General features: G+C 44.3%; 1 protein-coding gene across 5 annotated transcripts in view; it reads left to right on the forward strand.

The window, feature by feature from the left end:
* PRKAG2 (protein kinase AMP-activated non-catalytic subunit gamma 2) overlaps positions 1-26,580 on the forward strand; it is a 339,594-nt gene that overhangs the window by 282,044 nt on the left and 30,970 nt on the right. For all 5 annotated transcript variants that reach the window (XM_019499071.2, XM_014608994.3, XM_014608997.3 and 2 more), the window contains one exon: positions 11,493-11,602. In XM_019499071.2, the coding sequence (XP_019354616.1) occupies positions 11,493-11,602 (110 nt within the window). The remainder of the gene's footprint in view (positions 1-11,492; positions 11,603-26,580) is intronic.

Consider the following 26,580-nt stretch of genomic DNA (forward strand, 5'->3'; position numbering starts at 1 on the left):
GTAATCTTCTGTTCATAGAATCATAGAAAATGAGGGTTGGAAGGGACCTTAGGAGGTCATCTGGTCCAACCCCCTACTTAAAGCTAGACCATCCCCAACTAGATCATCCCAGCCACGATCTTGTCTAAATGAGTCTTAAAAACCTCCAAGGGTGGAAATTCTGGACACAGAACTTCAAATGTGACCTCACCAGTGCAGAATAGAGTGGAATAATCACTTCCCCCCAATCTGCTGGCAACACTTCTAACTGTAGCCCAGTATGCCATTAGCCTTCCTGGCAACAAGGGTACACTGGCTCATATCTGGCTTATTGTCCACTGTAACCCCAAGGTCCTTTTCTGCAGAGCTGCTGCCCAGCCAGTCAGCCCCCAGCCTGTACTGGTGCGTGGGATTGTTCCATCCCAGGTGCAGGACTTTATACTTGTCCTTGTTGAACTTTATGAGATTCCTTTTGGTCCAATCCTCCAATTTGTCAAGGTCTCTCTAAATCCTAACCCTACCCTCCAGTGTAGCTACTACACCCCTCAGCTTGGTGTCATCCGTGAACTTGCTGAGGGTGCACTCCATCCCATCTTCCAGATCATTAATGAAGATATTGAAAAAACCGACCCTGGGGCTCTCCATTTGATACTACCTGCCAGCTAGACATTGAGCCATTGATTACTACCCTTTGAGCCCCACAATCCAGCCAGCTTTTTATCCACCTTATGGTTTATTCATCCAACCCATACTTCCTCAGCTTGCTTGGAAGAATGCTGTGAGCGACAGTATCAAAAGCCTTGCTAAAGTCAAGGTGTATTATGTCCAGAGACTACCTGAGCAGGGTATGGGGCCTGAGGCAAATCAGTCTGTGCAGGCGCCCAGCCGCAAGAAAGTTGGCAGTGGATTCAGCAGTGTGGGGGGGGGGAGGGGGGGTGGCAAGCAGCTGAACACACCAGATTCGGCCGGGGGGGGGGGGGCGGGATGCCAAGTGGCTGGACATAAAGCTGGCAGCAGCGCAGAGTTGCCATGCTGCTGTCCCCCCTGGGGTGGTCGTCTCGATGCCCCCCTCTAGGGACAGCCCTGATTTATGTCCACTGCTTTCCCCATATCCACAGAGTCATTTATCATAGAAGGCAGTCGGGTTGGTCAGGCATGACTTGCCCTTGGTGAATCCATACTGACTATTCCTAATCACCTTCTTCTCCAAGTGCTTAGAAATGTATTCTGTGAGAATATGCTTCATGAATTTTCTGGGGACTGAGGTGGGGCTGACAGATCTGTAGTTCCCTGGATCTTCCTTCTTCCCTTTCTTAAAGATGGGCACAACATTTGCACTTTTCCAATCATCCAGGACCACTTCTGCTCGCCATCATTTTTTAAAGATAACCAGCGGTTCTGCAATCACATGAGCCAGCTCCCTCATCACCCTCAGATGCATTACATCCAGCCCCACAGATTTGTACACATCCAGCTTTTCTAAATAATCCCTAACCTGTTCTTTCACCATTGAGGGCTGCTTGCTTTCTCCCCAAACTGTGATGCCTGTTGCAGTAGTCTGGGAGCTGCCCTTGCCTGTGAAGACCAAAGTAAAAAAAAAAGCATTGAGCACTTCAGCCTTTTCTTCATCACCTGTCAATAGGTTGATTCAATAAGGTGTGTGGGCCGGGCCCCGAGCCCACCCTCGTCGCCATGCGCAGCGGTGATTCCGATCCCATTCTGGCCACCATGGGCAAGCCGGGGGCGAACCGGGGTCGTACCGGACCCGTCTCCGGTGCACGCGGGCTGTGGCCGTCAGCCCGGACACGCGGGGTGGGAGAAACCGCGGGATGGTTTTGTGCACGCGAGTTAGAATTAGTCACGGAGGCGTAACGGTTGATTGAAAAGATTATTTACTTACACCCAAAGATGGTATCGGTGTAGGCTGGATAAGTTTCCAGGCACAGCTCCCGCTTGAACCCTCGTTGGAGGACTCTGACAAAACGATTGCTCCCACGGAGTTTGCTAGGCTCCGCGGGTCCGGTTAAGTTGAATTCGAAAAGTTTTCCCTGAGCTATTCAGGCTCCGCGGGTCCGATACGTTTTCCCCGGAGTTTGCTAGGCTCCGCGGGGTCCGAAATTATAGGAAAGGGGTACGTCTAGGATTGCGCTCGGCGATGGGGAGAGGCGAGAAGCGAAAGCTCTGTAGGCTCGGTTCTATTGCCTGCTTAGGGGAGGCGCGCCAGATCCGCGAGGGTCCACAGCGCTTGGAGATCTTCACGCAGAATATCTCTCTCTCCTCCCTCCTCCGGTTTTCGTGGAGTCCTCCAAGTTGGGCGGAAACCACACAACCCTTATGTACGGCTAGCAAGCCAATCGCTAGCCGCCACGTATGCCTAAATTAGGAGTCGGCCAATAACATGGCGTGGACCCTAATACAAATGGCGGGAACTTCTTTACAGCGTGTATCACTACAATGCAAAAGAGATGCACCCTGCAAAGAAGCTGCAATTTGGCGGGAAATCCCCCGTTGCATCAGAGCTCTTTCTAGCAGCAGAGAAAGAGCAAAGAAAGCGACAAAAATGGCGGGAAATAATTTAGCAGTGCCGAAGCGCACACACAAACAAAAAATCACAACTTTGGGTTGTGACACAAGGGACCCAAACTTTCCCTGACCATACTCTTCTTGGTAACATACTTGTAGAAACAAGTATTTAAGTAAATATGGTCCATCTGCAACTCTGGCTGTACATACATAGCCTGTGTTTAAAACCGTATGTTACTGCAGTAGGAAATTGCAAAAAAATGAGTCCGATGCGGTCTCTTGACTGTCGTTGACTGTCCGTTGAGGGGGGCAAGTTTTCCCGCTAACTCAGGAGGCACCAGTCGCCCATGCCTGGCACAGGTGCCAGAGTGTGGCACACACAGGCATTTTGCTTGGCACATGTGCCTCGAGGTAGACAGCGGAGAAGGGGCTGGGCTGCCACAACAAGAATCACTCCCTTTACAGCTTCGCTGTATTCAGGTAGTATTGTACTTCTTGTTAGAAGTGTTGTTTAATTTTATTTAATGTGTTAAAAGTAAGATTATACAGACATTTAATGTCAGTCCTTCATTCAATAAGTTTAATCTCAGCAAATGGATCACTGAAGTACCAGTTACTTGAATGCTTGAATACTTGTCTGGATAAAGAAGTGAAGGTTAGAAAATTGGTAAACTCTAAATGACTGTGCATTTGCACACATTCACTATCATTCTACCTTTAGCTGTGCAGTAATAGACCTTAAGCCTAGGCAGTAGCAGTAAGTCCAGCACTGTTACTGATAATGATCATCTCAGTCTCTGAGGGGGAGAGATAGGACTTTTGTCTGTTCAGTCATGATTTCAAATGTGGTGGATAGAGCTTGGAGAATATCTACAGACTGTCTACTCAGTTCACAATTAAGATTGGTAACACTGCAACCAGTCCTTTGTCTGGACATACCGTGTGAATTGGGTCACATCTTCAGCATAGTTTTGAACCATTCTGAAACTTATTTCTAGGTATACTTTTACCTCTGAAAATTTTGTCTTATGTCACATCTTTTTGTTCAGGTATGCCACTAGAAAGTAAGAATAGTTAGCTCAGACATGGTGATGCTTACTAAGGAAAGGACTAGATAGATGTGCATGTGTTTTGGGCAGTCTTGAATTTTACAGTGGGGGGACCTCAGTGAAACACCTTGCAGCCACCAGCACAGAGACTTTCTCAAAAGTGCCCTGGAGTAATACAAGACACATAACCTGATGTCATTTTACAATGCTTCTCATCTGAAACCTCCATGGACTGCATCTGCCTTTTTCCCCCCCTTATCCTTAAAAACATCTGAGCTAATACATACTATTGATCAATCAGGATGATGGTGAAGGCATGTGTGCATGTAGATAGCTATGTTAGCTAATTGTATTGAGCCATGTAACCGTTGAATTATGTGTATAAATCACTAATGCTTTCTCACAAACAGTAAGAAGTGATACCTTTTAATAATTCAGATAAAACTCATCAACCAGTATGAATAAGTAAAAGGATTATTGCAGAGTGAAAATGAGAAACTTGAAGTATTCTGCAAGTAACAAGAAGAGGTTTAAACTTCCTGCCAATAATGAAACTTTTTAGAAATAACGAATTTGAAAAATATATTGATTGTAATGAGCGAGTTGGATTTAAATAGGCACCTAATCATGGTGATGCTGCATATAGCCTTGCCTAAGCAGGTGCTTAAACCATTAAACTGTTTGGTGAAAGGTGGGTGAGTCATTCTCTGCTAGGTGTATTTGGGGACTTGAATAAAGGTGTCTGGGTTATGAGCCCCCAAAAGTCTTCAGGCAGGATTTGCATGCTGACACGTGCCTCTTACTCAAAATGGTGGATGTACAACAATAGCAAGGTTTTCAAATATCTAGTTCCATTCTTGCTGAAGTGCTGAATGCCTAGGATTTCACCTGCACACAGACCTTAAGTGGGACTTTGTACCTTTCCTCTAATGTGCCTCTTGGCAAATTCAGACTAAAAAGCAAACATCCTCTTTTGCGTGTAGGCCTGCATTTCTAATAAAAGTAGGTTTTTGCCTTTTTTAAGAGGTTCAGTAGTAGAAACTGTGCAGTCAGGACATGAAATTTTCTGTCTCTAGTGCACAGGTATCAAAAATCTGGCCCATGGAGCCGTATCATCCAGCCCACAGTGCTGCCTATAGGTCTCAGACTGGCCCTGTGCACCACATACAGTAGATGTCAGCCCCATGTGCTGCATGTGGTGCTGCACATGGTACTGCATTGGACCAGCCCTGCATGCTAGATCTGGGGACAGCCTGTATCAGGCCCATAGACCAGCCCTGTGTGCAACACTCCCTAAACCAGCCCCTTATTCTGCATGTAGGGCTGGAGCTGGTGCACATGCTGCCTGCAGGGCCAGATATCTGGGTCCGATTCTGCTTGCCGACCAATGCTGAGCTCCTCATCTGGCCTGTGGGGCCAGATTACTTTGACACCACTGCTCTAGTGTATTTAAATTGAGGGGTGAAGAAGTTGCAGAATGCGCACAGACATCAGCAAGGCTTTGGCACTATTCCTTATGTATTTCCTCTGCTTACCAATGAGAGGAAGATACAGTCTAAATCAAACTATTATAAAGGTAGATGCATAACTAGTTGAATAATTAGGCTTAAGGGCTTGTCATACTAGTGGAAGGTGTCAAATATTCAAGCTTGCTCTATATTTGGTACTATTTTAATTACTTGGAGGCTAGAATTGAGTGTATATTTAAATTTGTGGGTGAAATCAAGCTAGGTGGGGTTGCAGACACTTAAGAGGGTAAGATTTGAATTCATTGATTAGGATCAATGATTTTGGTACACCGAAAAAATGGTCTAAAATCAAATGAAATTCAGTAAGGGCAGATGCAAAGTACTGCATTTAGGATGGAGCAGTCAAATTAAAGGCATAATCTTCTCCATTGTCTCCTGCCTCCCAGTACCATCAAAATATTGTTTCTGGAGCACTGAAGTGTGCATCTTCTAACAATCTGATCCTGAAGGGCAGAGATGGATTTCTACTACAGCTGTGAGCTTAAGGTCACTGAATGTTTTCCTTACGATGACCCCTTAAAACTTTCATCAAACAAGTGGAAAATGCTCCTTGTGCAATATAATTTCCTATTTTTGAGCACTTTCAAAATCACAAAATAAAAATGAGCTGTGGCTGAACACTGTGTACACATATTATAATTTTAAAAAACCATTCCCTCCAGCTGTAAGTGGTCATTATTTTGTACTGTACTAAAACTCAGGAGCTGCAAGTATGGGATGGCCCCATTAAGCTCTTCACAAACAGATCAGATGACAGCAAGCTGTCTTTTTGTTCTAACAAGTGTTTATACTGTATCTTTCCTGAAACATCGAATGTACTATAATCAGTCTTTATTTTGGGGTAACAACCAAAGTACTCTAATTGGTTGGAGTATTAGAAATAACAAGCGTTGCTTTTCCCTAATTGAAACAACTGTATAGTTGAGAGAGATGTTAGACAAGCTTTCAGGCACAAAATGTCCTTCCTTAAGTCTGGGTAGAAGCAGATATAACTTAAACTACATACTAAGTAGACTAACCACTTTTATTTAACCGTGTAATGCAGATGAATGATCACTTAAAGGGGAAGAGGACAGTAAACTTTATAAAGCAAAGAGAAATTATTAGAAGCACTTGCAGACAGAGAACGGTCAAAATGAATTTACTTGATTATGTAAAAATAAGGTTTTCCAAAAGGGCTGAGGATTATTACCTGTGGAATACAGAGAAGGCAGCAGAGGAGGGACAGTATTGAACACATCATATCCATCCCTCTTCCCCCCCCCCCCCCCATGCCATTCTGGGAACCCAAGAAATATTTGAAAAATCAGTCCTATTAAAAGTAAATACAAACATAAATTTAAATACATTTTAATAGCAAATATAATAATGAAATGTAGATGAGATGTAAATAGCCAACAGCCCGAGTAATGCATATCAAGCAAATGATTACAATGTGTAGTCATCTGAAGCAGAGATGGGCAGTTATTTGGGCTGGAGGGCCACTTAAGGAGTTTTGGTGAGCTGTCTGGGGGCAGCAATTGATCCTATCCAGCCCACTGTGCACCACCGGGAGAGCTGGGCCCTATGCAGCTCCGCTCTAGTGCATCCAGGGCTGGCTGAGCCACACAACACACAGACTCTTCCACCTGTCCCGTTCCCCGCTTCCCACCCTTGCCTTGTTTCCTGTTGGCTCTGTGCAGTCCTGGTACTGTGGTCTCTGACAGCCGGGCCTGCGCAGGATGGGCCATGATACAGTGCATAGAGTAGCTGTCCTGCCTGCCCGCCCACCATGATGAACCGCTGCATCACGCTGGGAATGTTGGGAGTGACCGCACCAGGCCCGGCATGGATTAGTGGCACCAGCTCATTTCAGCAGGCAGGTAGGATGGCTACTTGGCATGCACCCTGTTGCATGCAGGCCCAGCTGCCAGCAGCCACCGTGCCAGAGCTGCGCAGTCACACCACCAACAGGAAGCTGGGTGGGAGGGATGGATGTAGGGGAGGCGGGGAGGAGGCTGTGCTGTCTGTGTACTGCATGGCCTGGCCCCAGCCGCAGCAGAGCGGAGCAGCATGGGGCACAGCCCTTCCTCCTCAGGCTCCTGGCAGCGGCCAGTGGGCTGGATAGTATCAATTGATGGTCCATATTGTGCCCATACCTGATCTAAAGAAATAAGTTCTGAATTATTAAAAAGACTCTAATGTATGGCGGCCAGCCTGTTACACAGGAGAACTTCTCACCTAGGTTTCAAATTTAAGTTTAAAGAAAGTGATTATCTTCATGTGCAGACAAGCTGTTCAGCAAGAACCACAGTTCAAGGCTGAAGAACAAGGACTCTGAGGGAACCTAGGTTTTTATATTGTGTTACCTGGACTTATTACATTTAATACATCCATATTTTAAAAATGTTTGTAATAGGTCCTGATTTAATTTAATATTCATATGCCTATTTTATCCCCTCTTTAAAAGTGTTGTCCTAACCCAGGCCGAACTGACATTAAAGTAAATATGTTCTGAACAACCTTAGCGTATCCCTTTTAACCTGCTGCTCTGGAACTTTCTAAAAGTATTCCAATCTCGGGCATTCTCTTGCTTCTTCTTTCTTAACCAAAATTTGGTCAAGTTACTATAAGCAAATGCTAAACCATATTGGCATTAGAGCCTGTTATAGTCTACTAGAGCAGTCCCATTGGTGGGACACAAAAGTCGTATAGGTGGGACTTCAACTCATTGCCTGATTGAAAAAATCAAAGTTGTTTGCACTTCAAATAGAGGAATCAACAAATATCTTGAGCAGCACATTTTTGTGGGGTTTTGTTTTTATCATGGTGGGACCAGGGTTTTTTGACAAAATGGTTGGTGGGACGTAAAGTGCAAAAGGTTGAGAACCGCTGTACTAGAGTAAACAGTAATGAATATAAAACCTTTGTCAGCGTCAATGATTAAAACCATCGTTTTTAGTGTTATGTTACTTTCAGTGTTAAGTTATACATTTTTGTTCCCAGGTCTATTTCCTGAAGGTGTTGGATAGGTTTTCCTTAAGGATCAGGACTGTAATATGCGAGATGGGGGAGGTTGGGGGACAGGGGGGGTCTGTTCCGTGTAAAATATTCTGGTGACTGTTTTCTGTCCTTTATCATTTTTTCTGTGACAATTAGTTTTTGTTATTAATAAGGGCTACACAGAGGTTTTTATAGATTTTATCTTGAAAGATTAATTTTCCAAAGCTTAGCCCATCTCCCCCTTCAACATTTTTCTTGGTAAAATTATGTTTTACTTTGACTTTACTTCCAGTTAAAGAAATGTACGTATGAAATTCTAGTTTATAATTATAACCTAAAATTGGTTCGTAATTCAAGGTTCCGCCCTATTGTGTTTGGACAAATGTTAGGACGTCAGACCACACTGTTTTCAAAGTGGAGATTCGCTGCTGAATCTATTACTTTAAGCACAATGTTAAGTGTTTTTCATAAGAAACTCTTAAAACACATTGGCCATTTTCTGGAGTGTGTCTTTAAAAGAACTGTTGTAAAATTCTGCGGAGAATGGCTTTATAGAAAACACAACCCTCCAGTGCCTTACTTTTGCATCTATGTTAAACAAAGTGATGGGTCTCAAGCTTTTCTTTCAGTCTCCTTGCTCAGGCAGTCCCAATTCCTCCTCATCCTATCAGTCTTTTCCTATCCACCCAATGTACCTCACTCAAATTTCCCTGCTATGGGTTTTTTTTGTCCAGTTCTTTGCCTAGCTATTCTCATCACCTACCCATCTTCTCCCAGCTCCTTGCATTAGCTTCCAGTCTCTCTCATCATACCCTGCCTGGTCATTGCTTCCCTCTCCTGCTCCCATCCAGTCCCAGTCTAGCTTGACTCCATGTTTCAATCTGCTAGCTTGCTTGCTTCCCGCCCCCTCCTCCTTCTCCTCCCTGGTCCAGCTTTTATCTTTTCTGTATTTGAATGGGAGACCTTTTTTCTTCCATGCTTTCTGAGTGCCAGAAGGGATGGCGTTGTCAAGAGCATGAGGAGGAAGGGGTCATTCACATCACAGGGCCTGATTTCTTAGTCCTAAATCAAAGCCTAGCCTGACCCTGGCCTTCAGGAAGAGTCTGATACACCTTTAACCGAGTGCTTAGCTTCTCTGTAGTTGTGACAAATGTTTATCTGACCCTAGCTGATCAGCTTTGGCAGGCTCAGTGGCCCTTGACTCTTGAGAACTGTGCTACTAAATTTTAGCAAATCTCTACCAAGTATCAGAGGTGGTTAGCTGTGTTAATCTGCGGTCAGGTAGAAGGTAGGACAGGGTGGCACTTTAGAGACTACTGTGCGTGTGTATGAACAACAACATTTTCCAAGGCACATAACAGCTAAATGGGATGAATTTTTCACAGGCAAGGCAGGAGATTCAGCCTTTGCACACAGGCTTCTGACAGATGTTACACTTAAGACAAGATGTGATTAACTGGTTAAACATAAGTAGTGACCTGGCCACACGCTTAATCAATCAGATCTCTTTGAGCCTTTCCTTTAATCTCTATGAGGCACCACAGACTAAACCATTTGCGAAATTTCAAGTCCCTCCTCTAGAGCACAGGGATATCAGACCTGTTCAAAGGAAAAGTCAGCAGGTCATTTTAACACTGGAGCTGGGAGGGAAGAGTTTTGCCTTTGTCTGTTCTTTCTAACATTTGAACCATTTATAATAAAGTTTTAAGTCTGAGCCAGGCCAAATGTTTAAAATACTGCAAAGTTGTATAAGCATCTTAGCAGTATTGGGAGCCCTTTATGGATGATGAGGGGTGGATCTGGGTGGGTATGCAATGATGCTGTTACACCTCCCAACCACTGCTGTTCCCAGCTGGTGCAAGCATAGTGGATAGCTCCAGAGCTGGTCCTGCCATACTTGACCCACAGGCTTCAGGGACCAGCTCTGTGGGGTGCCAGGCTCAGGCAGGAATGGTAGTGGTGGGCACGCAGGTTCCTCCTTCCAGTGCCTGCTCCCAGCCAGCAGAGCAGCACCTCTGAGGATAGCATGGGCAAAGAGTAGGTGCTGGAAGGAGGAGCCCACTCACTGCTGCCATAGTCCCCAGCCAAGTCCATCACCCCATGCAGCTGCTTTTTGCAGTCTCCATCTGGAGTAGAGTAGGAACAGCTCTGGGCTCTCCCCCATGCCCAGGTCAGCTGGGTACAGTGGTAGCAGGCAGCAGTCAGGTCATCTTCTTTGTGCACCTGCTCCTTGCCTGGCACGCCAGGGTCCGTGGCTGACCTAGAGGCTCTTGCCCTGCCTTACGCCCAACACCCCTCTCCCCCAACCCTTCCCATGGTCTAAAGGGCAGTGTGCCACATCCACCTTTAGTAAATCCTGGATCCACCTGTGTAACTTGTATTACTTAACTCATTCATATTTATCAAACATGTCTGCTAGTTTTTCAGAGAAATGTGTACCCAGGAAACATGAGATAACACAAAATTACCATCCTAATTGAAAAATAGTTTGGATAGACTTAGTGGCTGCTTACAAACATTAAAAAAAAAAAAGGCACTTTTCATTAAACTCTATGCATCCCTGCACTGGGCTCAGCGCATGCCCAGAAGTGGTATTGCATTAGCTGGACCCAGCTTGCTCAACTTCTGTATAGATCAGGTACTTTAGTGGGGCTTTTTTGGTGCTTTTATCTAATAGCTTAGGGGTTTTCAACCTTTTTGGGTCAGTGTACCCCCAGCAACCAGTTGAAAAGGCAGGAGTCCCCTGGCAGCCAGATGTGGGGGGGGGACCCCCAGCAGCCAGTCGACGGGGGGGGGTCCCCCACAGCTGATCAACAGGAGTGCTGAGTACCCCCTGAGGCCATCCCAAGTTGAAAACCCCTGTAATAGCTGATACAGTTGACTTTAGTGGGACTTTTTGGGGCTTTTATCTAAAGCTCCTGATCTATACAAATGCTGCAGATCCAGGTCAAAGTATTGCGCTGCTTCTTCCAGTAAAGCGTGTTTTGGGTTTATTTTTCCCCACATCTGTTAGCGCCCAGTGTTGGTAGAATTTTTCCAGAATAAATCAACCCATCAGTTAGGTCTCAAGCTGTGATTTACATGTAGGTATAAACAGACTCATGTGCTTTGTTTATGTAGAGCCTACAAACTGAATGTTGCTGGCAAAAATTGGTATTTTAACTATTATCTCTGGCAAAATCCATTTCCACGAAAGAAGATCAGAGTATATATTTTACGTTTGGAATAAGTAGTGTGAACGGCAAGATGATTGAAAACAGGAAAAATTGAGATCAGAGTCTTAGACCATGTCCCGCAGTCTAAACAAATTTGCTCAGGATACAGCTTTTGCTGTTTGTCCACTAAATGTTGCCTAAACAAGTTAACGTGTATTTCTCGTATCTTTTGGAAAAATAACTGTTAAAAATGTTTTGTCCCTTTTCTCTTACAGCACTTGAAGAATCTGAAAGTGACATTTATGTGCGATTCATGAGGTCACACAAGTGTTACGATATTGTTCCAACAAGCTCCAAACTTGTTGTTTTCGACACTACGTTACAAGTGAGTACTCCACTTTCAGTTTGTTTTCATTCTGACCAGTTGTCTTTTTTAAATTTTGTGCACAAACTTCATGTAGTATTCAAGGAATATCTTTCCTTAATAGAACTGTTTCCATAATGCTATCAATTGGGAGTAAATAGCAGCAGTATATTTTTGAAGTGTTAACAATAAAGTTTTCTGAATGTAACATTTTTTCCATTTGGGTAGGATGCAGCTTTATATTTATGTCACTTGAAGGCTTTTAGCTATCGCCTCAAAATGGGCTAGGTCCTTTTTATGGCCTTTCTCATAGGGACAAGCAAAGAAATGCCAGTTATCAAAATATTTATTAATCTTCTGTGATTATATAGGAGAGTGGCTGTTGTACAGAAATTCAGTGTTGTGATTCTTGCCTTTAGATTTATTTATTATTCTTTATCAGAAGTAACTTTCTGGAAGTTTTTTCATTGGGAGTTTTAGTTTTGTTTGAATTTTGTAGTTACTGAAAAAAAGAAAGTACTAGCAGATCTGTCCATTATAGTACCATTAAGAATAAATTGTTCTGGTGTTGAATGCATATTGTGTAGTTCTGATTTCATTATTATTAGCTTTATTGGAGAATAAAAATTCAAGGACTTTAACTTCAGCAGAATCAGACTGAATTGAGCTGAAACAAGTGAAGTAGTGGTAACCGACTTTAAAATAAAGGTTAATCTCTATTCCAGATTATAATGTATTGTCTACATCAGAATGAATTCGCAGATTGGTTTATTGATTTCTTTATGAGTTTACTTCAGGGGCAGGCAAAATGGTATATCCGGCCAGTGGCCAGACTCCATTTCCCAGCAGCACCTGTCCACATCTCTGCGACCAGTTTCCGTGGAGACCCCAGTAGTGGCAGTGCCATGACAACACAGGGCCAGGGTTTCCATGGAGACCGGCCCCAGCAGTGCTGGCAGGGCATGTGTGGCTGAGCAGGGAGCTGCTTCAGGGCCAGCGGGGCATGCAGGAAGCAGATCACAGCTCTGCCGCAGCTCCAGACTGCCCTGCCACCGCTGCGAGATCCCAGCCCCAGAGCAGCTGCACACCCTGCCAGCACTGCTGGGGTCAGTCTCCATGGAAGACCTGGCCCCGTGCTGTCATGGCCCTGCCACTCCTGGGGTCTCCATGGAAACCAGCTGTAGCGATGTGGGCAGGGGCTGCTGGGAAATGGAGTCGGCCATGGGTCCAATCCGGCCTGCGGGCCAGACTTTGGCCACCCCGGTGTAGTTGCTCTTAGAAAGCTTTTAGTTTGCATCTTTTGTTTCTGTCATCTAGTAAAAGATAGAATTACCATTCACAGTCTTAAGATTGATGCTTGGATCTGTTTGTTAAAACAAGTTCTCTTTTGTTCCAGTGAACTTTATATAATCTGCTTTAACTGTGCTTTTAGGGGTATAGGCCCTAACTGCATTTATTTATGAAAATGTCACAGTATTCTTGATGAGAAGGAAAGTATAATCCTCATTCTCATGTGCATTTTAGCATGCTGAGTAAAGTGTTTGTTTAAGAAATCATAATTGCCATGTTTAACATAGAAGTCAAAATAGTGGGTAGGGTGTTTGCTTCTTGGTTTGGGAATTTCTTCCCTCATAATGTCATCAGACTGAGTTTGATTAACCTTCAGAAAAATGCTGCACAAATAGCTTGTTTTCCCAAGTTCACTCGAGTGAAATTTAGAACGGGGGTTTTTTTGGGCGGGGAGGGGGGTTTCCCAGAGGTTGGTCTGTTTTTTCGGCATCTGTTTTGTAATTCAGCTAGGGAATTTTGGAAATAGGAATACATATTTTAGATTTTGCATCGAGTCTGCTAATGGTAACTTTTTTCATGGGGTCTTTAAGCCATCAGATACTGTGCATCTTCTACATGCACAACTTTGTGAACGTAAATTTATCTGTTCTGTCTGCAGCTTGTTGTTGGGCCACAGTAAGAGATTGACAGTGATGCTAATTTTGCTAGGAAAAAGTAACTTGCCTAATGAGACTGACAATGTAAACATGCAGTTTGAGAGAATGATAAAGCAGTTTTCAAACCATATTTGGTGTATTTGGTTGGATTAAAACTGAAGAATGTTGCTGAAAACTTTTATTATTGCTAATCTAAGTTCCAGTCTTGTGAGGCATATAATGCCTCAAGACTCCTGTTTGAAGTCAGTGGGATTTTCAAGTGCTTGATATTTTTTGCTGGATTTGTTCCCAAAGAAAATTAATATTCCTCTGACTTCCAATTATTATTTCTCTGGATTACTAAGAGAAAGTGGTGCTTCTGCCACAAATCACAGGAACATGTGATGCTTCCGAATATATTAATACCTTGTGCCATAAGACTTACTAGTTCAGGAAGCTTAAGTAGGAGACATGGGGTCTGATAGTTACTTTGCTTGTGCCAGTGTAATTTGGGAACAATCAGTGGAATTATAATGTTGGATACTAGGTAAGGAAGAGAGAAATCTGAGTTACATCACAGTAACTATAATATGTTTAGTGTTTTGCAGTTTGAGTGGCGGTGCCCCTGGAAGAATGTTTCTGAGTAGTTTCAGTAGCTTTGATATCCTGTCTCCACCTACTGGTTGGAAGTGACAACAACCAGTCAAGATGGGTTTGAGTTAGATTTCTGATTTGGTGGTATATGAATAGTGTTGCTAATAGCACTGGACAACTATAGATATTTTTCTGTAATGCATTAAATGGTAAGTCTCACTTTAGACTACTCCTTTTAAACATTGGGGAAAAAAACACCTAAATACAGAAAGGCCAACAGTCAGCAAGTATAAATGTACCTAAATATCTAGGATGGATTTAGTGTAAAGACATGTAAACAAAAACAACTGAGATTCTCAGCAGCAAACTGTGAGATGATACTCCAGTAGACCCCTGATTTACACAAGTATTGCGTTCTGGGGGAATTTCATGCGAGTCAGTTTTGCGTAACTTGGGACAACTTTCCCCAAAGAAAATAATAGAGTAGTGAGGGGTTGCATACCGCAGGCATACCTTAGTCATAGCTTTTTTTCCCCTTTTCGCGGCAGAATCGCCTTTAGGAGGCACGTCTAGTGGCTCACCTACGCATCTTGAGATGCTGCTACCACAATGGTGGCACAGCTCTGCTTGATTCTGCCTGCAAATCTTGTGAAGTGTTTGCGTATATGTGCAAATCTCACAAGCGTTCATATATATATGTGAATGACATGCTTCTCGAGGGGCATTTTGCAGACCCTAATAAAAAAAATTGCATAAACGCAAGACACGTAAGTCAGAATCTCGTAAATTGGGGGTCTGCTGTACTGAAGTTTTGTTCCTAAAGCTCTCCCAACACAAGAGGTGCTTAAGGCCATAATGTTTTCCAGGAAGATTTTTAGCAGAAGCGCAACGTCTGGCAGTAAGAACAGGAAGGGGAGAGTTTACCTGGGTGTTCTGTGATGGGGAATATGTGGTTCTATCAGCTACTTACGCACACCTCTGTTCGCAATACCATGGAGCGTGAGTGGTTTACAAAGTTAGGGACCCACCGGACAGTTTGAGTTGTGAAATCTCCCAGCTCCATATGACTGCATGTGGTTCAGTAAACCTTTGTGACTAACAAGTCATATAATAACTAGTACCTCCCAAGCTCTGACTCTGTCATATGGCTTGTATATATAACTGTTAAATGAATTTTCTACTCTCTTGCATCTGACATTTGCCAGGATTTCCAAGATGACAACAGCAGAGACTTGGAGAAACTTTGGGGCCTTTGATAGCTTTTTAGTTCCTGTGGAGTAAAGAATTCCCACCATCTCAAGGGCAAGATATGTACAGTATATTGTATAAGCAATTAAGAGTGCTTAACTTCACAATATCCTCATTCACAAGTTAAGAAAATGTCAGAGTTAAGGTCACCCCATGGGGCCTTCATTCTTTTTCCCCTTGTACAGATGCATCATAACAGTGTGTTCACATACTGGTGTTCTACAAAACTGCCCTTCATTTTAAAGACCGATTCAGTATAAATAATCAGTGTGGTCCCAAAGTATCTTCGTCCAACTCCTGAACTGACTGTAAATTTCCTAATTACCTTGTGGGTGTTTCTATGGTTCTCTCACAGTAGTGCTGGAATACTTCAAAAGCATTAATGAAGCAACACTCCAGTTGGATTTGGCGATATCTTAAATTGAGGAGCTGAAACTGTCATAACCCAATGATTTTTAGTGCCTCAGCACATTGGAGTTTTCCCGCCATATGGAGCTTTCTTTGCACGGTGGATTTCTCAGCTGCAGAGAGAAATCCCCGGTGCAAAGAGTTCCCGCCACACACATGCAAATTAGTGTCCCATTATTGGCTGATTCTAAATTATTCCTACGTGGTGGCTAGCGATTGGCTTGCTAGCCATATAAAAGGTTAGAGCAGTTTCCGCCCAAGTTGGAGGACTCCACACCATCTCGTGGAGAACTCTAAGCGCACTGTGGAGCCTAGCAAACTCCGCGTGTGTCTTGGAGGAGGATATAGGGGCCTGATCAGCTTCTAGCCACTCCCCGTCATAGTGGAAATTTGACGTATCCCCCGTGTGAAACGTTCGTGGAGTCGTACATCGACGACTCATCTCGGTGCGGTTCGAAAGAGATCTCACTTGTGTTTGTCTGTGTGCAACTGCAACTCAAGCAAGTTTGCTTCCTGCACTGTGACCATCGGCAGTGTAAGTAAAGCTTTCTTTGTAAAACCAATACGCTTCCGTGCCTAACTCTACTCCGTCGTGGAAAAACCCCACCTGACGGTCCGGTCTACTGGCCATAGCCTTAGACTGACCCTCGGCTCCCACAGAAATGAAGAGAAGTAAGGCCAAAATTGTTAAATGTCAGTTTAATGTTGGGTGCTAAAGTTGAAGTGAAGGGCCTGATAATTTCTGTTTTCTCTTCCCAAGTTTACGTAGCATTTTTATAGCTCTTGGATTCAAAGCACAGCTTCAGTTGATCTCAGCTGTAGGTGTGAACACTTGCCACTTCTGCAGGTTAGGCCACAGGTGTTTAAAATTGGTGTAAAAAACAAGAACACTGTGTCCAGTTGTGAACCCTTTGATTTAAGTGCCAAACATCACATTGAAAACCTGTAGGCATAGGGATAGTCTAGTTCTCTAGGGCAACTTTCAACAGCCTTTATTATGAGGCCATCCTTTCTCTTCCTGTAATCACCTTCCTCATTCACTATGCCAGCAGTTCTGAACCTTTTGCAGTTGACGTACCCCTTGGTCTCAGAGTGAGGCTTCATGTACCCCCTTTCAATGGGAAATTAATTTTTATGTCAAACTAAGTGTAATCCCACACACATTTTACAGCAGTTTCAAATTGTCAAGACTTTTTTTAGGTCCTTCAACCTGTGTTAGACAATGTATGAAATATATCTCATGTACCCCCTGATGAGACTTCACATACCCCCTGGGGGTACATGTGCCCTGACTCAAAACTTCTGCACTATGCAGTTTCCATCTAACGTAACATGATGGAGGGGAGGAGTACAGCCGAAAAGTCTCCACTCTGCAGTCTAGATTCATCTCCAGACTACAATCCAGTCTGAATGAGCCAAGGTTCCTCTGCTGCAGGGGTGACTTTGCTCATGTACTTAGACTGTCCCATAATGCCTAGTCCTAAGAGTATTTCTTCTTTTTACCCAATCTCAACATCTAAAATTAAGGTACTTTTTTCTTTGGCTTCCCCACCTAGGTGGGTGCACCTTGACTTCTGTGCCAAGTTGGAAGCAAGACTGAGATCAAAATGTGGAGGTAGAAATAACAGTGAGGTCTCAGAAACATAGAGTATATCCTGTAAAATCTAAAGGGACTGGCAACAAATCTTTCCTCTCTTCCAGCTTCCCACTGTAAGCATTGTAGAGATACAATAATGGATCTTTTAACAGCTCTAAAATTTGATTACAGCTACCCCAAATGACTCTCTCTCTCTACCTGAATCTCGATTGTAGACTCTCTAGCTCTGCCAAGGAGAACTATTTCTAAAGTATTGTAAAGGAAAACTGAGATAAGTTAGTGTAACCTATGTAATATGAATGATTTGAATATCAACAAAGTATTCCTTGTCTAGCAGTCAGTTTTGCTCTTCTCTAGCAGAGTTGGTGTCACAGGGGTTTGTTACCATTACAGTGTACATTTTGTTGTTTCTGTTTTCATGCATCTTCCCCCTCTGGTGGTGTCCATAATTATGTTTTGTGTTAGAGCCATTGCCTCTAGCATAGCATACAGTCTGGTTTCTGAAGCTTTCTGACACTTGCATAAAGTCAGATTTAGCATGGCCTTCAAGGTGGGTGCTCCTCACGCATTTCTGCTCTTTGCTAAGCTTCTTAATAAGGGTTGTAGAGAATTACACCTTGGTTCTGAGTAAATGGGAGCATTAGATAGGAATATGCTTCTACCCCTACCTATAACCCAGCCAGGAATTTTCCCAGCCACCACCATAAAGTGGTGCAGTGGCAGATACATGGTCTCTGTAGGGAGCTCGCAGAGGCAGTCCTGGGCTGTCTTTTACTATGGGCTATGAGTGAATGACATAATGTAAGCCATGAATTTGCATCTTCACTTTACTAACATTTCAGTCTCTTTTTTTGGTTCATGGTGATCTTAAGGCTAAACTTTGGGATATGCTCAATATGTGTAGGAGTACATGCAAAATCACTATGATGACTGGTGCTATATAAACAAGACTAGGCATATCAAAAACCTCTCTGATTGGCATGAAATGATGCCTATGACAGTTTCTTTAGAGGTACAGTAAAAGTCGTGTTATCAGTCAAGTTACTAACCGGCATGCTCTATTAACCAGCATGCTGAGCAAAACTGGAAGTCCTGCCATGGCACTTCCAATTTTGCCAAGTGCCGTGGCCTGGGGCAAAGCAGCCTCTGTAGGTCCCCCTCCCTGTTTCCTGGCACACATTGATATGGGAATAGTAAACCTTCAATTAAAATTCCCTTCTTGCTACTCATCATTTCTGTTTGGGCCCCCCTCCCTGTCCCCTGGCACACTGATGCGCCGGACGCAACAGGAGGGGCAGTGGCCCGAACAGACGCCTCTCAGATAACCAGTAATTTTGATTAACTGGCACTCCACATTCCCCTCTGCCAGATAACTCAGCTTTTGCTGTGCTATGATTTACGAGAATGCAAACACAGATTGGAACAGCGTAAGGAATCTTGCTTTCCTGCTGTCTGTGTTGTATCTATCCAGTGGGCAAATTTATTGCATTTACAATCTACTCTACTTATTCTTAAATGAGTTATTGCCCATGTCTGTATCAACTGGGGGCAGACTGGATCCTGGGGTAGAACGCTTCAGGCTTCTCCATTTCTAGGTAGTGTTCATAGCAGGTCCCCGGCAGACATTTAAAGTTAAGGTGTGATGGGATCTGATGCAGGATCCCAACACTCATGCTTCCTGCCATGCCACACATGCATGGTACACTGCTGCAGCTGGGAGCCCGGTCAGATGATTGGGCTTCCAGCTGGAGGAGCGCACCCATTGCATGTGCACCCTTGGCTTGGAGTCCCCATCAGCTGCTCGGGGATCGCAGCTGGAGGAGCGTATAGTGTGCTCCTACCTCAGAGACCCATGAAGGGCCTCCCAGCCTCTGGAGCACACAAGTCTTGATAGGCTCCCATGTGCTCCAGAGGCTGGGCCCTGGACACTTTCAATTAAAGGCACGATAGTAACCGGCCACAAAGTTATTATAACAAATATGTGTATATTCCTTCTTTTATCCTGCCATTAATTGATGCAGGGTGTGGCCAGATCGCTACTGAAGACATGATTAACTAGTTACATGTAACGTCTATCAGGAGTCATAGATTCTAAGTCTTGTTTATAGCAGTTTTCACAGGATTTTAAACTGATTTAAAATTACTTAAATGTCTTCTATCTTCTGGTGGCTTCAAACTTGTTTTCAAAACTGCAAACTTGGAGGGGAGAAGGGGAAAAAGTTGGTTTGAAGAGCAGCTCTTCTTATATTGTCCTCCCTTAAGCGTCTGGCAGCAGGCCCTAGTAAAACCAGGCTTCCATCCACTGTTGTGCCAAAGTCCAAACCAAGGCAGTTGAGCAGCCCACTAAGAAGCTCCCCTTGGTGACCAAAAGTCAGAGTTAGAGGTCTGGTATTGGAGGTGAGAGTTTTTTCCAAAGCCCTTGCCATCCCCCAGCATATTTCCATAAAATAGGGACATTCCATTGGATTCCCAGAGCCTTCGCTACAGTGGGACCTTGCCTTCCTCAGTCTAGAGCAAGTCAGCAGCCTCCAGCCTGTGAAGCCATTAGCTCCAGTTTGCAAAGCCAGGAAGCTTCACTGAGTCATGGCCAGGGTGTGGGGGAAGCAGCAGCTGAGTCTAGCAAAGGCCCACCCCAGACCCAACCTGGGTCATTCTGCCCCACACTCCACCCCCAGGAAAACATTACTGACTGCTGATCTAGAGGAAGACGTTTCTGCTCCCAGCCAGCATATAGGCAAGGTCTGTGCTGAGAAGGGCACAAAGTATCCCCACTTCAGCAAGCTGTTTTACCTTCAAGGTCTCGGCTTCCATGAAAGGTACCAGCTTCTGTCACATTACTTAGCATAAACCCAAGCAGCAGAAAGTAACTGAAATCATCTTCTCTGAGAGTTTGGCTTTGAGCCTCCAAGAAGTCATAAAATAACTCTTTTCATTAGGGAGACATGCAGGACATGCATCTGCAGATTCTCCTCCATTCTCCCTTTTTAATGCCCGTTCCACCAGACCCCAGGCCACATCCTTGTGCTAAGAGGGACATTGCTGACCACTTTCAGAGCAGCAGCGCAGTCTTAAAATCTGACAGGAGCATCTCCCCTCTGTCTTCCAAAGAGACCAAACTTTTTAGAAGTTTTTCTTTGACCCAAGATGCCTCAGACTCATATAAGCTTCCCAAGACTTAAGGATAAATGGGCCCTAACTTTTGCAGTATTTTTTAATGATGTGAAATGCCAAAAAAAATCCTTTATGTGGCTTGTCTCTTAATTCTCCCCTACTTGTTTTATGAGAACAAGGCAGGAATTTCTCAGCAAAACCCACTTTTACCTAAGAACTTAAAGCTCTTCATTATTACATATATGATGGAGATGCTGTCAACACTGTATTAAAATCATAGTCATACAAGACCAAGGGGATTATTGAGGCAAAACCAACAGACAAGAGACTAAGATAATCAGTTAGGCTGAACTTGAATGCAGCAGTCCCTTCCTAATAGCATTGACTGCAGTCCCTTATTATGCAGTGCTGTGATCCTCTAACATACCATTATGAATGTATAAAAAAGCTTACAGAAAATCTGCTCTAAAAATAGATTTTCTTAGGTGCTTATTCAAAACTGATGCTTCATGGGACTGTGATTTTACTGTCCATTAAAAACTTCTAAAGATGTGCTCTGGGGGCATCTACAGTTCTCCTTGAAGAACTTTCCAAATAATTTGTTAAGTTTTTTGGAAAGCATAGACAAAGCAGTTGCTGATGGTTTAGCAAAGGGAACAAGTCCTTCCCTTCCGAATCTTCACATTTGTCACAAGAAGTGTTCCCGTGGAAGCTGCACAGTCCAGAGCAGTGGTTTTCACCCTAGTCTGTGGAGAGCCCTGGGATCCCACAATAGGTTGTCAGGAGCTCTGCCGAGAGACTGGTGGTAATGGCGGAGATGGGCAGGAGATGGTGCACTGCCACCAGTGGGCCAGGCTACCTGGCTCTGTATAATCTCATACAGCCCGTGGAGCTAGTGGTAAGGAAGGGGTTCTGCAACAGAAGTGATATGGAAGGGTTCTAGGCAAACAAGGTTCTTTGGGTGAATCAGATACCTTTTATTAGACCAACTCAAATAGTTAAAAAAATTCTTTCCAACTATTTGAGTTGGTCTAATAAAAGGTATTGAATTTACCCAAAGAACCTTGTCTGCCCTATGTCCTTAGGCAAACACGGCTTGCTGGTGTGTACTGACTAGTATGACGAGTAAAAGGGACCTAGAGGTAGTAATCGACCATCTCATGAATATGAGCCATTAGTGCGATGCTGCAGGTAGAGTACTCTGGCACGCATCAACTGATGCATCTCAAGCAAAACCAAGGAAGTGATTCTTCCTCTTTACTTGGCATTGGTGAGACCACAGCTGGAGTACTGCATCCAGTTCTGGGTGCCGCACTTCAAGAAGGATGTGGAAAAGCTTGAGAGGGTCCAGAGAAAAACCACTCATATGATCAGAGACTTACACAGCAAGCCTCATGAGGAAAGACTGAGGGACTTGGGACTCTTCAGCCTAAAAAAGAGAAGGCTGAGAGGGGACTTGATAGCAGCTTACCGCTGCATCAGGGGAGTACATCAAGGGCCCAGTGAACAACTGTTCATCCATGCACCCTTGGGAAAAACCAGGAGTAATGGCCACAAACTCCTGGAAGACTGTTTCAGGCTTAACATTAGGAAAAACTTCTTCACAGTCAGATTGCCCAGACAGTGGAATAAACTCCCTCCACAGGTGGTACAGTCGCTTACCCTGGAAATCTTCAAGAGGAGACTAGACGGTCACCTTGCTGGGGTCACCTGATCCCTGTTGTCTTTCCTTCCTTGTGTGGGGCGGGGCTGGACCTGATAATCTTGCAAGGTCCCTTACAATCTATGAAACCTATAAATGTGCAAGCAGTATGAGAAAAATAGAGAAAATGTTGAAACATTAAATAAAGGAGCCTTCTGCCCTTCACCCATGCTTTGTGGCATTCAGTTGCCTCAGGATCAGAGTAGAGCTAGGTAGCGCTCTTGGTAAACCAGCATGAGAGATGCACAGCCCTTCAGTAGATGTAATCTTTGGCTATCCCTTGATATGAGGATGATGTATGCTGGGGGGGAGGTGTTATTGGTGAGTTTTAAGATGGCTGAAGAGTCCAGTCTGTGCTCTGCAAGTTCTTCCACAGATATGACAGGTGGTGCCTTGGAGAGGCACAGCTGTTGGCCAGGATGTTGTACACTTTCCTTCCTCCTCTGCCATTTCTTGGCTTCCTAAGCAAGACTGTTCCCTTTGAAGTGAACTGTAGCTTGATGTATGATGCAGCACCATTGAGACCTGTTACCAGCCAGCACTTCGCAGTTTGTAAGGTTGATGCCACTGTGCATGTAAGGTATGCTTTCAAGGTGTCCTTGTAGTGCTTCCTCTGTCCTCCATGGGTCCTCTTACCATGACAGAGTTGAGAGAAGAGGACTTGCTTCAGTAGATGTATAGCGTATTCAACCGCAGCAGAGATAAGCAAAGAGCTGTTTTTGAGTCCCCAAGTGTACAGTACTGGGATAGGGAAACATGTCTTAAACAGTTAGGTTTTGAAATCTGGCTCAAGATGCAATGCAGATCTTGTCTGTTCTTGAGTGCATTTGATTGTAGCAGATGCATCACTTATAAATATGGTCAAAAAACTGAGAAAACACTAGACCTCTGGGGGAATACATTTATCTGGATTCTCTGTGTGCTTAGCTTATGGCCTAGCATCATACAGAACTGTCTCGTTGTGAAATGTCAATTCATTGCTATAACAACTCAGCAAAGTAAGCTGTTTGCCACCTTGGCCAGCAGAACAGTGCGCCAGATTGAATCATGTGCTTTTAAGTCAAGAATCATACTGCCAGTCTTCCCTTATTAGAAGCCATTTTCTATATTAGTGGTAACAGATGCACTTGGAACAAAGCTCTTGGCTCTTAGTCCCACTGTAGGCATGATCCTTTGCAGAATTAACTGCTCTCATCTGTTTAAAAGCACAGCACAGAAGTGATATTAAATGCTAGCTATCTAGAAGGAAGTGAACATTTCTGGCTTCAGTATAGCTATCACCCTAACCTTCTGCTAGACCTTTAAAGCAACTTGTTCTCCTGGGGCAAAGGCAGCAGAGCGGAGAGCCCCAAGCCCACAGCGGGCAGCCCGCATCCATGGTAGCAAATATGATGTTACCTGAAAGCTTATCAATGGAAGCCAGTTTCTTTAAGAAATCTGTGGTATCTTTCAAATAGCTAGCTGTCTCATAACATGCAGAAATAAGATTGAGTCATAGTAGCCAAAAACTCCATCCATGGTGGTTCCAGTGCAGAAACAATACCAGAAGGCTGAGCATAAGCAGCTGCAACATTGTTAGGCACAATTTGCATGAAATATATGGCAGAGCCATAAACTCTAGTATATTGATGTGGAGGGCCTAGTAACTATTTTACTTTAAGTAAAAGCTGCAAATGTTTAACATGCTGTGGAAGCCTGGAACACCTGAACTTTAACACTTTAACTTCCATCCCCCATGAGGATGGATTACAAGCCAAAAAGAACATTATCCTTGATGAGGACCCTTATTCTGTTCCCATCGCACTCTCCTGTTTTGTCCTCACTTGCAACTGTTTCAGATCTGGGAACTCCCTATACCAACAGATGAAAGGCACTGGGATAGGCACATGTATGGCCCCTACTCTGCCAATATATTTATGACAGCTTGCTTCCTCTGCAGCTGTCCTCTCAAAAGTTGCAGGTGAGGTGTATTACTGGATGCCTTAAGCCAACAGGTATCTCCATCTACCTGCCAGAATTGCCCCAGACTTCAGGAGAGCGATAGAAAGCACCTGGCAGATCAAAGAGTCACTCACTGCATGGCCACGTTGCGACTCCAAGTAGACTAAAATCACAGAAAAGTTTCTTCTCTACGATGCAGCCACTAGATGAAATACCAACAGCCACACAAATAAAAATGTGGCACTCATGATTAGAAATGACCCAGGAGGGAGTTGGGATAAATATCAAGCTGTTGAACATCTCCCTGCAGGTGCAGAGCTTGACTGGCCAGCATGGCGAATCTTGAACTCCAAACCAGGAGTCAGTAAAACTAAAGTTAACATGCAGCTTGGGGAATACTCTAACACAAACACCACATGCAAATAGGGAAGAAACTTCCAGACTGCGAAATACCTACTGGCCTGCCCACATATAGGGGAACCATGTACCAACAAGGACCTTGCTAAGGCTAGCGATCGAACGATAGTGTGTGCCCGTTTCTGGACCCAAATTTGAACATGGTGACACATGAAAAGAAAAAGACCTAAGGTACACTGATGACATCTTAATTCCATGGATGCATGGGAAGGAATCTCTAGAGAAATTCTACCAGGACTTTAACAACTTCCACCCCTCCATCAAGCTGACCCTGGAACATTCCTCCCAGCAAATCCGTTTCTCGGACACCGCTGTGAAAGCTTGCTACCACAGACCATTTCAGCTACTTGCATGCTAGCAGCTCTTATCCTAAGCATGTCACTAGGTCTGTTGTCTATAGTCAAGTTCTACATTACAACTATATTTGCTCTGATCTCACTGACCAGGATGCACTCGTTAAAGATCTGGAGCAGAGGATTCCTAAAATTATAATACAATCCTAAAACTATAGCCACTCAAATCAGCAGGCTCAGACTCTCTGCACCAACCTACTATGACACCAAATGCCAGACAAGGACAGCAGAATCCCTTTGATTGTCACCTACAGCCCCCAGCTTGAACACCTCAGACAGATTAATGACCCCAGGCCCCTCCTGGAAAATGATAACGATTTCAAGGTAGTCATGGGAGACGAAACTATCTTGGGTTATAGGCAGCCAGCCGCTCTCAAATGGCATCTCTCCACAACAGACTACCAAACTCCTATTCTCAGGTCATCACACTAGTCCCTGCTGTGGACAAAAAGGCAGACAAGCCTGTGACAGGACACTTGAACCCCTCTGGACATTGCACTGCAGACCCCAGAGTGCCTGGTCTTAGACAGCAAAACTGTAATAACGTATTTGAATGGGAAATCATGGGCCAAGAAGTCATCCACACACTGAATTGCATTACGTATGGTCTAAACTGAGACAACAGATTCTTATCTGTTTATCTGGATTAGCTTTTTTTAAACCCAGTGGGGGCGCCCCCCCCCCCAATGAGTTAACTTTATTTTTCTTGTGCATACTCACCTTCCCCCTCTCTCTGTGGTGCCCCTCCTTTTCCCTCATCCTTTCCCTACCCCTTGTGTGCTCATCACTGCTTTCTGTTCAGCAGCTCTGCTTCCTGCAGTCCCTTCACAGCATCTGATTAAGTAAGCCCTTTACTTTTGAAAGCTTGTACTATGTGGAAAGGCTTATATTTATGGAGAGGCTTATATTTATGAGGAGAGACTGAGGGAACTGGGTTTATTTAGTCTGCAGAACAGAAGACTGAGAGGGGATTTTGATAGCCTTGAACTACCTGCAGGGGGTTGAAAAGAGGATGGAGCTGGACTGTGCTCAATGACGGCGGATGACAGAACAAGGAGCAATGGGCTCAAGTTGCAGCAAGGGAAGTTTAGATTAGATATTAGGAAAAACTTTCTTACTAGGAGGGTAGTAAAATACTGAAACAAGTTACCCAGAGAGGTTGTGGACTTTCCATCCTTGGAGGTTTTTAAGGCCCAGCTAGACGAAGGCTTGGCTGGGATGATCTAGTTGGGATGGTTCTGCCTTGAGCAGGGGGCTGGGCTAGATGACCTCTTGAGGTCCCTTCCATCCCTGTTTTTCTATGATTCTGTGATATGTCTCTGATTTAGCTAGTTTATAAAGGTGTAGATCTACCCTGCTTTCTTCCCATGTTCCTGAACAGGGGTTGGCAACCCATGGCCCATAGGGCAATCCTAGCCCATGAACAGGTTTGATCTGGCCGTAGAGGTCCAGTCTGACACAGGAGATTGGTCTCAGAGCTGTGCCGTGTCACCTCCATTTTACAGTGCTCCCCTCTGCTGCTCTGCAGCATCTGAGTTTACCCTTGCTGCAGAGGGGCTGAAAATCCAGCATCCAGCTCATCGGAAAGGGCTGAGACTTTCAGGCTTCAGCAGCATCTGGGTTATAAACTCCACCCTCTGCTGGCAACAGGCTCTGACCTCTGTTCTTGGAGACCAGTAACATCAATGCTCATAGGTTGTGAG

The sequence above is a fragment of the Alligator mississippiensis genome, chromosome 5 (assembly GCF_030867095.1).
Source record: "Alligator mississippiensis isolate rAllMis1 chromosome 5, rAllMis1, whole genome shotgun sequence".
Classification (NCBI taxonomy): Eukaryota; Metazoa; Chordata; order Crocodylia; family Alligatoridae; genus Alligator; species Alligator mississippiensis.